This window comes from Rhododendron vialii, chromosome 4a, assembly GCF_030253575.1.
Source record: "Rhododendron vialii isolate Sample 1 chromosome 4a, ASM3025357v1".
Taxonomy (NCBI): Eukaryota; Viridiplantae; Streptophyta; class Magnoliopsida; order Ericales; family Ericaceae; genus Rhododendron; species Rhododendron vialii.
This window is the reverse complement of record NC_080560.1, coordinates 785673-799524: the sequence shown is the minus strand read 5'-3', so window position 1 is coordinate 799524 and position 13852 is coordinate 785673. Positions and strand designations below refer to the sequence as shown.

Here is a 13852-nt window from a genome sequence, read left to right as displayed (position 1 = left end):
ATTTTCAGTACCACCAGATTGCTTGTAACTTGCGAAAAATCGTGTAATTTTTTAATTGAAAAATTGAATACTTTTGTTCGAAATTATAAACAAAAGTATGTTTATTTTAATTCAAAAAATTAAATTATTTTTCTTGTGAAACAAACAGTTTGAAATGGAGGTAGTACTATTTTAGATTGTTAGGCTTTCGGCTAACAATGATAGGTAATGTCAAGAAAATACTTTAAGTTTTTAAATATTTTTCTAGTTGGCATTTTTTTTATCATAATCTGTTTTATTCTAGAATTTTGTAATGCGGTTGGGACATTTTTTTTGTAGAAAGTCAAAGCTAAAATTAAATACAGTAGATGGATAATATAAAGACAACTCCGCTTCACTCTTGTAATTTATATTCATAAAATTCCATGGTAAATATATACTTCTAGTGTTGTCAATGGAGTCATTTAGATGGTATTTGGCGTAATTCATATTTTTACTTGAATTTAAATTATATCTATTATTTTTCACAGTCAAATATAAAGAACTTCAAAGGGATTGGGGGGGGAAAAATCGTATGGCTGTGAGTATAAAATAAAGACTACATAAAAATGTGAATTGTGTTATTATGTCACCCTCTATTTCTGGTGGCAGAGTAGTGGAGAGGGGGAGGTGGTGGGTCACCGTGGCCTGGCCTATGCAGCTTAAACCTTGATTTCGAACTAGATATTCTTTAGTAGTTCTTAGTTAGAAGACCAAATTTGAGGCCAAAAGTAGATTTGATCAAGAAATGAAAATGGATAAAAGATAATTGAACAAGTTGTTCCTCTCCCATAACTCACTCGTAATATCATGTGAAAAATAATCGTAGCTCACCTTTTGCTTATTTTGACCATGTAAAAGTACTGAGTTTTTTTTATTTGTTTTCCCAATTTTATCCGATCTTCTGATTTAGTTTGAACTAGTGTTAGCCCGCATCCCGGTTGAAAGGGGATGACAGTTGTGTGATTTAAGTGAAAACCATGGGCACTTAACCGGAAAGTGGGATGATGCACTACAGCCTTTAAATCAAATGAATCTAAGCCGTTCTAACAACTTGTCCTCACACCCTTCTGTTTTATAATAGAGATAATAAATGCCTCGGAGGCAAAACTTTTCTACTCTCCCTCTCTCTAGAAATCTTCTCCCTCTCTCTCTAGAAACAGCGGCCGCATCTGGTTAGGGTTTGGGGGAGGCTCCGCCTCCCCTGGTCTCCTCCCCTCTCCTCTCTCTCCTCCTTCTCTCTTCCATCTCTCTCTTTCTCTATTCTCTTCTCCTTTGTGCTACTGTTTTTCGCCCTTTGATTTGGGGGTTTTGTGCTGGTGCGACCAGCATGGTGGTCATGATTTCTGCCAGGGATCCTCCATTTGCTTGGTCTTCTTCGGGCCTTCTAGATCTGCTGGGTGTTGGTGGCGGCGCTGGGATGTGGGTTGTGGGATGGTGATGTTTTGGGGGTTTTCGGTGGTGGAGGTGAGGGGGTTGGGGTTTTTTTGTTTTTATTTTTCTCTGGCGTTGCCGGCTCTCACCGACTGGTTTCCCCAGTTCGGTTTTGTTACCAATCCGAGGCTTCCTCAGATCTGGTGGGTAGAGGTGGTGGGCGAATAATGCTTACGGGGTTTCACTTCAGAGTATTCGGATAAGGGCGGGGGGACCGGCCCTGGTGCTCGTCGTTCCAGTTTTCAGCTTGGGGCAGCATCGACACAGGGAAGATTCACAGTCATCGGCGTCGTGGGCCGGTGTTTCGGAGTTTTAGCCCAGGCGGATTTCTTCTTCGTTTCTCCGTGCTCGGAGCCTGCTCGTGCCAGCGGGGACTTGCCGGAGAGTTTCTCTCCACTGCTCCAGCTCAGGATCCAGTCGGTGCCTCCATTTTCGGCGGCGGGTGGTTTTTCCTCAGCCGGGGTTTGGCCGGGATGCATCAATGGTAGTTTCCATGGTGGTTGTGTTTTTTCCTTGTTTGTTGTTTACTCCTGTTTCCATCGGTTCAGTCTGTGTGTCTCTGATTGGGTGCGTGCTCCAGGCCGGGGCAGCTAGGGGATTCGCTGAGGGCCCCTCGTGACCCGACCCTTTGAGGCGGTGAGACGTGCCAAGGCCTGTCCCCTAGTGTTTGGTTAGTTTTGCCGGTGCCCCTTTGTCACCTATTTTCTTAGCTTTTCATTTGTGATGGCTTGTTGTTCGTTTTGCCCATTTTTTGTTTTCGGATGGATTCGCTGTTGTAACGATCCGAATTTTTGACCCAATTTTTTTAATACAAATTTATATTTTTAAATTCCTAATTCAATAATTAATTAGATTGAATAATTAAAATATATTATTATGGGTATAATTGATATTATTTGTATTATTGTATAAGATATGTATTTAAACTTTAGATATACAGGGAATCAGTGATTCATATTCATCTCTTATCTTTTCTATCTAAACCCTAAGTAGAACTCTATTCAAACTAACTCTCCACTTCTCTATCTCTCATCCTATACATAAAAGCGTCCAGATACATTCTCACCATGTACATACATGCGTCCCCATACATTAGAATTGAAACACCCTCCCCAAATGTGGCACTTGTCCCTTATCTTTTTATCATTATCAGTATCACTCTCCTTCCTCATTCCACCACTTCTACACTTATCATCTCACATTCTCACTACTTTATTCTCTCTCATTATACATACCCACATAATCCGAAAATTGAATACCAGTATATTATTTCACTCCCAATTTTATTGTTGAGTCTAGAATAGAGAGAGAGAGAGAGAGAGAGAGAGAGAGAGTTGTGGCCGTAGGTGTGTGCACACCGCTGATGCGGGCCCTGTTGGAATGCCGCCGGACGCTGCCCGAGATTTCAAAACCACCATGGCGATCTACGGACACCGTACAACACTTATCCGAACTTAGAATCGCGTTTGAGGTAGTTTTCCGAAAACCCAAAACCTTTATTTGCATTTTAATGGAGTTACTTAGATTTAAAGTTTATTGAAGATGATGATCTGCTGTTAAATTGTTAATTTATTTTTAGTTCTGTTTATATTAAAATTCAGTTCAGCTGTGCTGGAATGATTAGTGTTATACCCTGTGAAAATTTATGATCGTTTAACAAGTGTTTGATTGTGAAATTATTATTGATGTTGCATTGTTAATTTGTATTTGAGTGGACGTTTACGTGTCTAATAAATTATTGGGGTAAATAAATATTTATGAAACATTAACAAGAATATTTTATAAGTAAAAATTTATTTAGATTGTAAACAAGAAATATTTTAGATTATATATTAGTTAATCTTTAACTCTAATAAATATTGACTAGAATAGCTTCGCATAATTTTGTTGTTATAAAAATCTCATATTAATATTTAATATAGTTAGTAAATACTAAATTTAGCAATAAGTATTTTTTAAATAAAAAAAATTTGTTTGTAAAATTTATAAATAATATGAGAGTTAAAGAAAATGTTTAAATAGTAGAAATGTTTTATAAAATTTCTAAACGAGAGAAATAGACTTAATTTTAAGTGTAATAATTAATTGTTTGACTGAATATTATTTTATTACTCGCATGATTAATTCTATGACATGATTAATTTTATCGCATGGTTATGTGTTGTTAGTACTTTTAGTTGAAATGTTGAACCGTGTAATATTTTGTTGTGGCTGTAGATTGGACAAATAGATTCCCTGGGTGGTTACGAGTAGTGACTCATGTAGACGATGTTAAGTAAATGGAAATTGATAAAGTGTTGGAAGTGTGATTGTGTGGATTGTGATTTGAGCCATGGTGATGGCAAGGGTAACCTATGGGGCCCTGTGTTGAAATGGGTTACCTGAGGGGCCCGGTGTTGTGACGTTAACGTATGATACGTCATGGGAAGTTTCTCTTCGAGGAAGAGAATGGGTCCCATGAGACGATTATAGTTAGTGAGACGTTAATGTATGATACGTCATGGAAAGTTTCTCTTTGAGGAAGAGAATGGGTTCCATAAGACGGTTATAATTAGCGTGGGGTAGTGGATGTCCGACCCTAATGTACGATACGTCATGGGATGACTCGATCCTCCTGTTATGGTCTTAAGTGAGAACATACTCGGTACATAACTTAGATGGGCTCACCTAGGACCCTGGTGCAGGACAAGCAAGAGGAAGGGTGGACCCATGAGACGATTGTAGTTAGTGGATGTGGGAGGAAAGGATCTCGCGGAGAGAATCCTTAGATTACATGTAAGATGATGGATAGTAAAGAAAAAGACGATGTGTTATTATTTTGTACCTTCGGTGTATTATGAATTATTATATTGTTGATCTGCATATTGTGGTATTGGGTTTTAGGATTTCTACTTAGTGAATTATCACTCAGGATACGTTTGTATCCTGGCAAATCGTTTGCTTCGGCGTTCAATTTGCCAGAGTGTGCAGGATTCCACAGTGGAGCAGTTGATACAGGTGGGACCCCTGAAACGGAGTCTGGGCCAACATTGCTTGAAATTTCGTGTCAAAACTAGAGGCGCTCTGGAGTTGCTTTTGTTAAATAAATGTACATAGATTTTTGTATTATTTTGAAATTGTAATTTTTGTATAAGGATAAATAAGGGCCTAATAGTTTGTAAAATTCAATGTATTTTAGGGTTAATGCTTCCGAAATTTCTTGAGAAATCGGGGCGTTACAGCTATAATCAGCCTTTTTTGGCTTTAATGAAATGTGATTCGGATAAAAAAAAAAAAAATGCTCCGGAGGCCAAAAAGGTAACACAAACATTAAGATTTAAAGTAATTCAGGCAAAATTTAATTTTTAAAACAAAAGACAAGCTTATCTACATTTTTTTGTAACGCAAAAAAATTTTATTTCAAAAATCAAACAATAGTTACCAGGGATTTTAACATAAAACTATGACGGTACCTACGTAGCCAATCTAATGGAAAACCCTCCCCTTCAAACTTGGGCGCGAGCCTCGTGCTCCTTTCTCAGCACATACTTCTTTCGTCTCCTTTTTAAAGTTTAACGTTCTATTTTAAGTTGTCCCTTAATAAGTATTATTTATTTTGTAAAGTTAGTGGATAAAAATTAATACATTTTCTATTTTGTCCCTAAAAGTAGATCTCATTTTAAAAAGTTAGTGAATAAAAGTGTAATGACGATGTCTCCGTAGAGGGTAAGTAGAGAAAGTGAAGGTAAATGATGATGTTTTCTTAATAAGTTGGACCGGGACATTTAAAAAAAACGGAGAGAGTACGTGACAAGCCTATCAACACTAAATTTCATAAATCATTAGATTCACGAAATAATTTTTAGTGTCTTTGATTCTGTCTATCATACAACAGAACACCTCTTGGAAATATAATCCAGAACACCTCTCGGGATAAAACAGAAATATAATCCAGGCAAAAACCTAAGGTCACTATGTTTGCAAATCAAACTATATCAATTTTACACAAGGTTTTAGACCATCCGGACCGTCCAATCCATCATCTACAACTCCTCTCGGAACTTATCCCACTGGTAATTTTGACGGCAGCCATGAATTATAAATCACTACCCATATATGGTATAAAATCAAAATCACAAATCTTTCCTTATAATAATAAACTCCATCGTTATCAGCGATTTATACCCAAAATCTAGCTTCAGATTCTAATTTATATGCCCCTTCCGAGTGAAACAGGGTTCATCCGTGTATTGTTAATTGGTTATCTGCTTCTGTTATTTACATAAATAGATCTACAAGTATATCATACCATCAAAGTATATATAATCTGTTGATTTACCTCTAGAGTAAAAATGTCGACCCTTTCGTCCAACGACCCGACAACAGTCTATCCATTACAGGGCGAGGGCACAGAAGGGCAACCCAACTCCTCTAATCACGAATACAAGAAGTCTTATCCTCCTGCTGAAGCTGAGTATGAAGAAATCGCTCAAAACCCATTCGTTTTCAACGAAAAGCTCAAGGGTTTTCACGAATCATTCGGTACCAGGTTGAAGTAAGTTGTGGGTTTTTTTATTTGCTCTTTTTTATTTGTTCTGGGTTTTCAAGTTCTTGTTTGATGATTGATCATCTGCGGGGTGTAATTATTGGGTATGATTTCAGGTAGATATGGGTTGTTCCCAAATTGTTCCAACACATTTTTCGCGTGCGTAACTAGAGTAATTGATCCAGTGTGAGGTGCATCTCTGTGGAAATGTCTGAATTTGCACCTGTGTAAGATTTTGTTGCAACCATAATAGAGAGAAATTATATATTTCCGCCAAACAATGAAATGGCCGAGGGATTGATGAAAGGATTTGTCTAATCTTGATTTATCTGTAAAAAGCGTATTGGTGAAAAATGTGTAGAAACATGTGAATGTGTACGAGTACAAGTGTACAGAGGGTACGAATTGTTTTGTCTTTCTCATTTCAGAAAGACCCTTGGTAAAGTTAGAGACTTTGAACTGATGTTAGTTATGATCCCTTACGCTGAAAAAGAAATTTCCTAAATTGTATAAGTCATTAGTGGTGCGGTGATATCTCTCGACTCTCACTTAGTATCGACGTTTTTAATACCAACTTTGTTTCTATTGTAGAGATGTGCATAAATTTTCGACTCATAATGCTGTTACTGGAGAAAATATCTTCTTGCTAATATCTTCAAAATACAATATTGAGATCAGAGTTGCCTTTTCTAAAAGCTAGTTGTAAGTTTTTCCAGTGAGTATAATCATCTCTATGACTTGCTACAGTTGCTTCCCTGCACTAAGCCCTTGGACACAGGAAAATAGATTGTGTTATATTCTCAATATATTTCACTCACAAGGTCATTGCACGGTACATAGATGCCACAGAAGATAACAACAGGAGCGGAGCACAACGGAATAGGTTAATGTGGTTTGCAATTCGAATTATGTTCGTCGTGATGCATTTCGGATGCTACATTCATCCCTTTGTGGTACTGTGATTTCTGGATCTTCTACATTCTATTGTTTGGCACAACCAGTTAAAGGCTATCCATTAACATCTGAGAATCGTAAAATAACTGTATTTATTATCTTTCCCTACAGCAAGAAATGTCTGTTCGGCTGTTCCTTAGGAATTGTGTAAGATATCGTGAGAAGGGCATTTCCCTGATGTAGTTGGAGTCAGGTGACTCAGTTTACCGAACTGTCTCAATAAGGTGATGTTGGAAAAATACATTCCCTTATAGAGGTGCAAAATTAATAGCCAATGTATGACCATTACCTGGCTCCATGGTTCGTTCCTTCCAATTAAAACGTGGCGTGTTCTAGTTCTGACCCACGTGAGACGGGACCGCCTGCTTGGCCTCTGTATTCCTAAATGACCTCTGGCGATAAGTGAAAATCCCTTTTTTGCTATCTAAATACTTAAACAAGCAAAATAATAGGAATTTAATAGCGATAAACGATGAACAATATTGAACACAAGGATATACATGGAAAACCCCTTGAACGGGTAAAAAACCACGGGAAGGAAATCATGCACTATAACTCATTGTACGGTTACAAACAAACCTATACTTACGACCTAGAATCGCTCTCGGTTGACTAAGGTTGATTGCCGAATCACTCGTTCACTGCACCCAGTGCTTGATCGCCGCTGCCTTGAATCGCTCAAGCCTTCCCAGATACTTCCAGAATCCACCGGAAGAACAAATCACTCAATAGAATCAGAGTTTGAAAAGAGCTGTTGGAGTTATTCTGAAAGTCTAATGATCAACGAATCATATGTTTACTCCAAAAGACAAATAAAATCTCCCTTAGGTATTTCTCAGTTTGGGAGCAAGAGAGGAGCTGCACTCATATATTCGGTCGTCTTAAAAAAATGACTAAACCGTATATAAATAGGTAGAGATAGAGCTGTCAAGTTGCTCAAGCAACGGCAAGGGCTTGTTCGGAGTTTTCTCGAGCAATCACAACTGATACAGTTCCCTTATTTGCATCCCATAGATTTGAGATCCCCTTGATTCCCTTGATACAATTCACTTGATTGCTTCCATTTCCATCTTGCCATACACACGTGATTTCACCATCCCATATTGCCTTGACAATCTTTCCTTTTCCTGATATGGATTTTCTTCCAAGCCAATTTCCTAAACAGTCTCTACCACACTAAATTACATAATGTTTGATATCCTTCCACTTCCTAAACAGACACTCTAGAAATAAATAAATAAATAAATTACAACTCGATAAATAGGGATACAATTAAATGTGTGTTTTGTTGTGGAATTCGCCAAGTTGCCAACACAAAGAGACCATGACCCATGGTCCTAACAATAAGCATGAAAGTTCTTTGAGAGATCTCAGCACGGAGTATAGCTCATGGCATCAACAGTTGTCCCTATCATACGAGAAGACTGGGATGTTAAGAAAACTGGGACATTTCCACTTTCCTTATAAAGAATTCCTCTTTAAGTGATTGGATAAGAGTGGGTTGACCTATGGGAAGTTGTTGCCTTGTGGTCCAGGGGAGGGGCATAAATATGGCCAAATGACCATATGCATTGGTCTTATCATGCTCTTTTTGGCTCTTGTCACGGTCTTAAATATTAATTTCTGTTGTGCTGCATAATACTAACCTGTACATGTCCTCTCCGCCATGCCTGCAAGAAGAAGGGGTAAGCCGGATATATATAAGAAGGGAGTGATTAAGTGAAGGTCATGATTTAAGTTCCTCATGTTTATGTTCTCTCAGGGTTCCTACTATTGGAGGGAGGGCTCTAGATCTGCATCGTCTGTTTCTAGAAGTCACATCTCGAGGTGGCATTGAAAAGGTACGTGTTATCATCACTCCTGTAATTTAACTCCAAGTCCAAGAATCCTTATTGGGTGGTTAGTTGTGATGACTGATGACACGTTTGATATCAGTCCGTGATTCATTTACACCTAAAGATTATGGTTGTAGAAAGCTGAAATCTTACAAGCCGAGGATGGTACAGTACAGGCATGTGTCTGTGCCCTTTCCTGTAACAGTGGAAGAAAATATCTCGATCCACTAAGAGTTCTATGAGATTCTATGATAAATTTTTCATTAGCTCAGATATTACAGATGAGGGTATTTTCTCTATCAGCATTAAACACTTTGGTACATTGGGAAATTTGGAACTTTAGCATTTATATCAGGTCTTGTGTCCTAAATGTACGAGTTTGCTAAATTTGGTGGTGAGACGAGTGCCTATTATTTGGGAATCTTGAAAACCTACTTGATTTTGCATCAAAAGCTTTTGCTTGGATTCTTTTTAAAGTTTATTGGGGTGTGTTTTTATAGATCAAATGTTATGCCGCCTCAACTTCTATATCTTGGATATTGATTTGGTTGCATGTCCTTTGATTTTGTGCAAATTATCCACGAGGAGTGGAAACACATTTCTTTGTTTGAACTTGAGATTCTCGATGGTTTTCCGGCATTGGGAAGAGTTCCGGTATCTTTTATGTCATATTTACAAGGAGGACGGCTGAGTTGAAGATCTGGGGAACGTGACCGGATATAAAGTTCTAGCTTCATCATTCATATTTTCCATAGATACATCTGGGGCTATTCTCAATTTGTTTCATGTGATTTTATATACCTACAAACCCCTTTATCAGCATCAAGTCAGTAAGTTCTAAATCTGTCCACACTCAAGATATGCTTAGGAGTAGTTACCCTGGGAGCTTCCTTTACGGCATGTCTGTATGCTGCCAGGTCAACCAAAGACCGTATATACGTTTAGTTTTCCTATGTGTGCTTGTTTCACCCTGTTTTTGAGTATTTATAATGCCAATGTTTTCCTTTGAACTTATTGCAGGTTATCAGAGATCGTAAATGGAAGGAAGTGATTGCAGCCTTAAATTTCCCGTCAACAATAACAAGTGCATCATTTGTCGTACGGAAGTACTATCTATCGTTGCTCTATCATTTTGAGCAGGTTTATTTCTTCCGGAAAGAAATCCCTTCTATTCCACTGGATGGTATGCCAAATTTGAGCCTTACATATTATTTATGTTGTTTTAAGTTTCTTGCAGACTCATATAGCGATATTTCTGTTTATTCTATCCCACAGATCCTGCAAGCAGGAGTCCCGAGAATGGATCACCAGCCTCACATTTATTTGAGGAGGGCACCACTATGAATCAATTGGCAGGTCAGCATTGATGTGACTAACACTTCAGTTCACCGATTATTTGACCATGTAGTTTCACTTTCACCATGGTATCTCAATTTCGGAATTTCCCTTTACATTGACTTCAATTTAAAATCACACAAGATTGCTGAAACTGCTGTTGTTACCGCCATCGTTTCTATTGTGTTCATTTGTTATCTCTATAATGAGAAATAAGCCCTTTATTACCCTCTTATGTTCTGCTTCAGTTGTAACATCTGGGGCAGCAATGGTTTGATAAGCTTATCATGTTTAATTGTAACAAGTTTTTTTTTTTGTGTGTCTCTTATACAGTGAATTTCATTGTGGAGCCTGGGAGTTCTGTCACTGGAACCATTGATGCAAAATTTGACAATGGGTATCTGATAACTGTCAATTTGGGTTCCGAGAAGCTGAAAGGTGTCCTTTATCATACTTCTTTGCCCCCACATGTGTCTCAGAATTCTAATGCTTCAGCTGAGCCTCCTCATCAGAACCCCAAGAGTTACCAGCTGACATTTAAGGATCCCTCCAGGCCCAAATCAAATAGGAGTGGTTACAACTTTTTCTTTGCGGAGAATTACAACAGGCTCAAACCTTTGTACCATGGGCAAGAAAAAGAGATCACCAAGAAAATTGGAGATTTATGGAACAGGCTCACAGATGCTGAAAAACAGGTACCATATACACATTTCATCATTATATTCTACAGCCCTAATTTTGTGAGTGAAATTTTCTGATGTCATTGGCCTACTGAATCCCGTAAAATTCGTAGTAGAAGGGAGATTGGTAAATCTGCAGTCTTTATTGTTGCATTTACAGTCCTCCCTCACAAGGTGGGCCACGTGCTATGAGAGACGGTGGTGTAGGATGAGTAGGGGATAACTCTCCTTCAAGTAGTGTGCCCAGAATGGATATTCTGGCAGTAGCAAAAAGCAGGCTTCGGGGGTTGGATTTACTGGATTTTTGTGGCTAGAAGAGTGGAAAAAGAGTATAGGGAAAGTAGGGTTTTGAGAAGAAAACAGAAGGATTTATGGGGCTGTTTTGGGTCCGTTCTGGTGCAGTGAACAGTAGCAATAATAGAGTGCAGAAAATAACATCAAGAAGAAGAAGAGAACTAACTCTTGCAAGAGTTCAAAAACAACACCGGACCCGACCCTTTTTCCAAAGTGTCCTTTTCTTTTGGTTGTGTAGGAGTATATGTTTTTTGTGATGTTTTCTTTTCCTTGTCAAAACTTTGAATGTGCAAAGTTTCTTGTTTGGGCATTCTGAGATTTCTTATAACTTGAAACGGAAACATGTTTCGGTTGTGTATCCAAAATTACCCTTTTCATCCCCCTTTTTGGTTCTCAGTGGATATATTTTCAGGAAAAGCCAACATATTTTCTTTTCCCTTATCAAAACCTGTCCTAGACAGGTTTGCATTTTGGGTGGGTTTTATTTCGCTTTGTTTGATCTATTTTTTTCCTAATTAATTCTACAGCTATTCCCTATAGTGTTTGCATCTAGTTTTGTCAAATTGATTAAGAACCATCTCCCCTCCCATCGAAACTCTCATGCGTAGAGAGTTCAGCTGATTGCTTCAACAGCTTTATTACCAGATAGTACTTGCTTCTTAATTTGAACTCACTCAGTATCTCTATGATTTTACGGGGCTACTAGTCCATTTCCTGTTAAGTGTTTCTTCACAAATATCTAGGAAGCTGATGCTTAACAACCGACACACAGCACGGTAATTCTCACTATTTTTCGGCAACTTTTTGTGATATCTGGTGTTGCATTGTAGGTTTATCAGGACCAAGGGATGAGAGACAAGGAGAGATACAGGAGCGAAATGTTGGAGTACAGATCTTCCAACAATTCAAATGCTCAATAGTTTAGACGTCTTTAGGTTAATTTTGGCCACATATTTCTCTGAACATCATCAACCTTCTCCTCTCGTTCCTTGCTTGTACTGTGTTGTGTTGTTGTTTTCAGTCTTATTTCTCTGTTACTTTGGAGTTCCAACAGACAAATTAGTCCCTTTATGGGAGTTTTTAACGGGGAAATTCATGTAAAATATAGGTTAACTTTCCTATCTGACAAATGGTGTTTTTGCATATTTTCTTTCTGTTTTCTTGTATTTTGTTCGGACCTACGGGGTCCTTTGTTGTATCTGTTGTTTCTTATGCCTATGGGCCAGGCAATTTTGCATATGATTTTATCAATGTAAGTTGCGTTTTCTAGTAAAAAGGAAAAAATAAGGTATGCCGATTCACCCGACTCTTCTAAAAACTGAAGCAAAAACCATGTTCTCAGGTGTTTTTAAGACTTAAATACTAGTAATATTTTTCATTAATATTCGTTGAAAACAGAAAAAGAGGTTTTGTTTTTATACCAAAACAATTTTTTTATTCTTTCCAGCCTCTCATAACACACCTTCGGCTGCCAGCAATCGCCTCCGGTCACCTCCTTCAACTTCCTTCCGCCCAACAACCACCAGTACTCCACTATCACCCCCGCCTTCAGTCGATGAATTTATTTTTGCTAGTGATCATCTTTCTAGTATACCCTCGTTTTCGATACAATTCTTGTTTTACCGAATATAAAAAGTATGTGGAGATCAATTTCTCTCCATACCCCAGCATACTGGCTCTCACCCCTAAGCCGATTGACACTAAGAGTCGGAACTGTTCACCTTGGAAAACTCGCAGTTTGCTACGCGTAGGAAAAAAAATCATAATCATCACACTTATAAATGTGTAAACAAATCACATTTTGTTGCAAACATTGGACAATTTAACTTTATAGTCACGTAGCTTTCCATTTTGTGAAACAAAAATACAGTTTGTTTATAAATTTATATAAATGTCCAATGAATTTGATTTTTTCCACAGACGTAAATAACTGTGGATTCTACGGGATGAACAATTCATAATATCGGCATTGGCTCGGAGGTATGGAGAGGAATTGATCCTGATATTAGGCACCTTTTAATCTCCCTTAATCTGGGCCCAGAGTAGTATATCGAATTTAATTTACAATTTTAAAAGGCCAGAGCAAATTCTCTCTCTCTCTCTCTCTCTCTCTCTCTCTCTCTCACATAAAATATGGATTTTCAAGAAAGAAAGGAACGCATCTCAACATAGTAGTAATAGCTAATTACATGTTCAATTGAAATTGAGGGGAAAATAAAGTGAGATCGAAGAAGCAGCAATAACGAGGGTGCATGCATGCATGTCTTTGAAAATCCTGCACAAAATAAATCATTTTATTTGCAAATTTATGTCATGCTTATCAAGACATGCGCCTCAAAAAAATAAAAATAAAATTAAGGATCCGCATGTAGAGTTCAGTTTGGATCACCCTCCTTCCTAGTTTCTATCGGTTGAAATGGTATAGATCTTACCACAAGGTGATGTCGTGCTTATCACAAAGTTTATTGCATGGGTGAGACTTACACTGTTTCAACCTATAAGAGGGAGGGTAATGTGAACAAAATCGGACTCCTGCATGTACGTGGAATATAAAGATTGAAATTTCATAAATCGAAATGCCATTTCTCAAAGCAAAAGACAATAAATTGGTCAAAGGATATACTCCTGCAATTACGCCTGCAATTACATCATCGTATTTTGTTGAGGGCGTGGAAAGAAAGAAAGAAAGATGGAAATATCGTTCTATTAACTGGACTTAATTCGGGTTGGTTGCAGTGAGGTGCCTAGCACCGTGTTACGTACCTCCGAGCCGTCGG

General features: G+C 38.0%; 1 protein-coding gene across 1 annotated transcript; it reads left to right on the top strand.

Moving 5' to 3' along the window:
- Positions 1-5591: 5591 nt before the first annotated feature.
- On the top strand, positions 5592-12196 carry LOC131321878 (high mobility group B protein 10). The gene is made up of 6 exons (XM_058352862.1): positions 5592-5986; positions 8694-8772; positions 9787-9949; positions 10042-10122; positions 10435-10796; positions 11906-12196. The coding sequence occupies exons 1-6, from the start codon at positions 5784-5786 to the stop codon at positions 11993-11995; spliced, it is 978 nt and encodes a 325-aa protein (XP_058208845.1). The 5' UTR covers positions 5592-5783; the 3' UTR covers positions 11996-12196.
- Positions 12197-13852: the final 1656 nt, after the last annotated feature.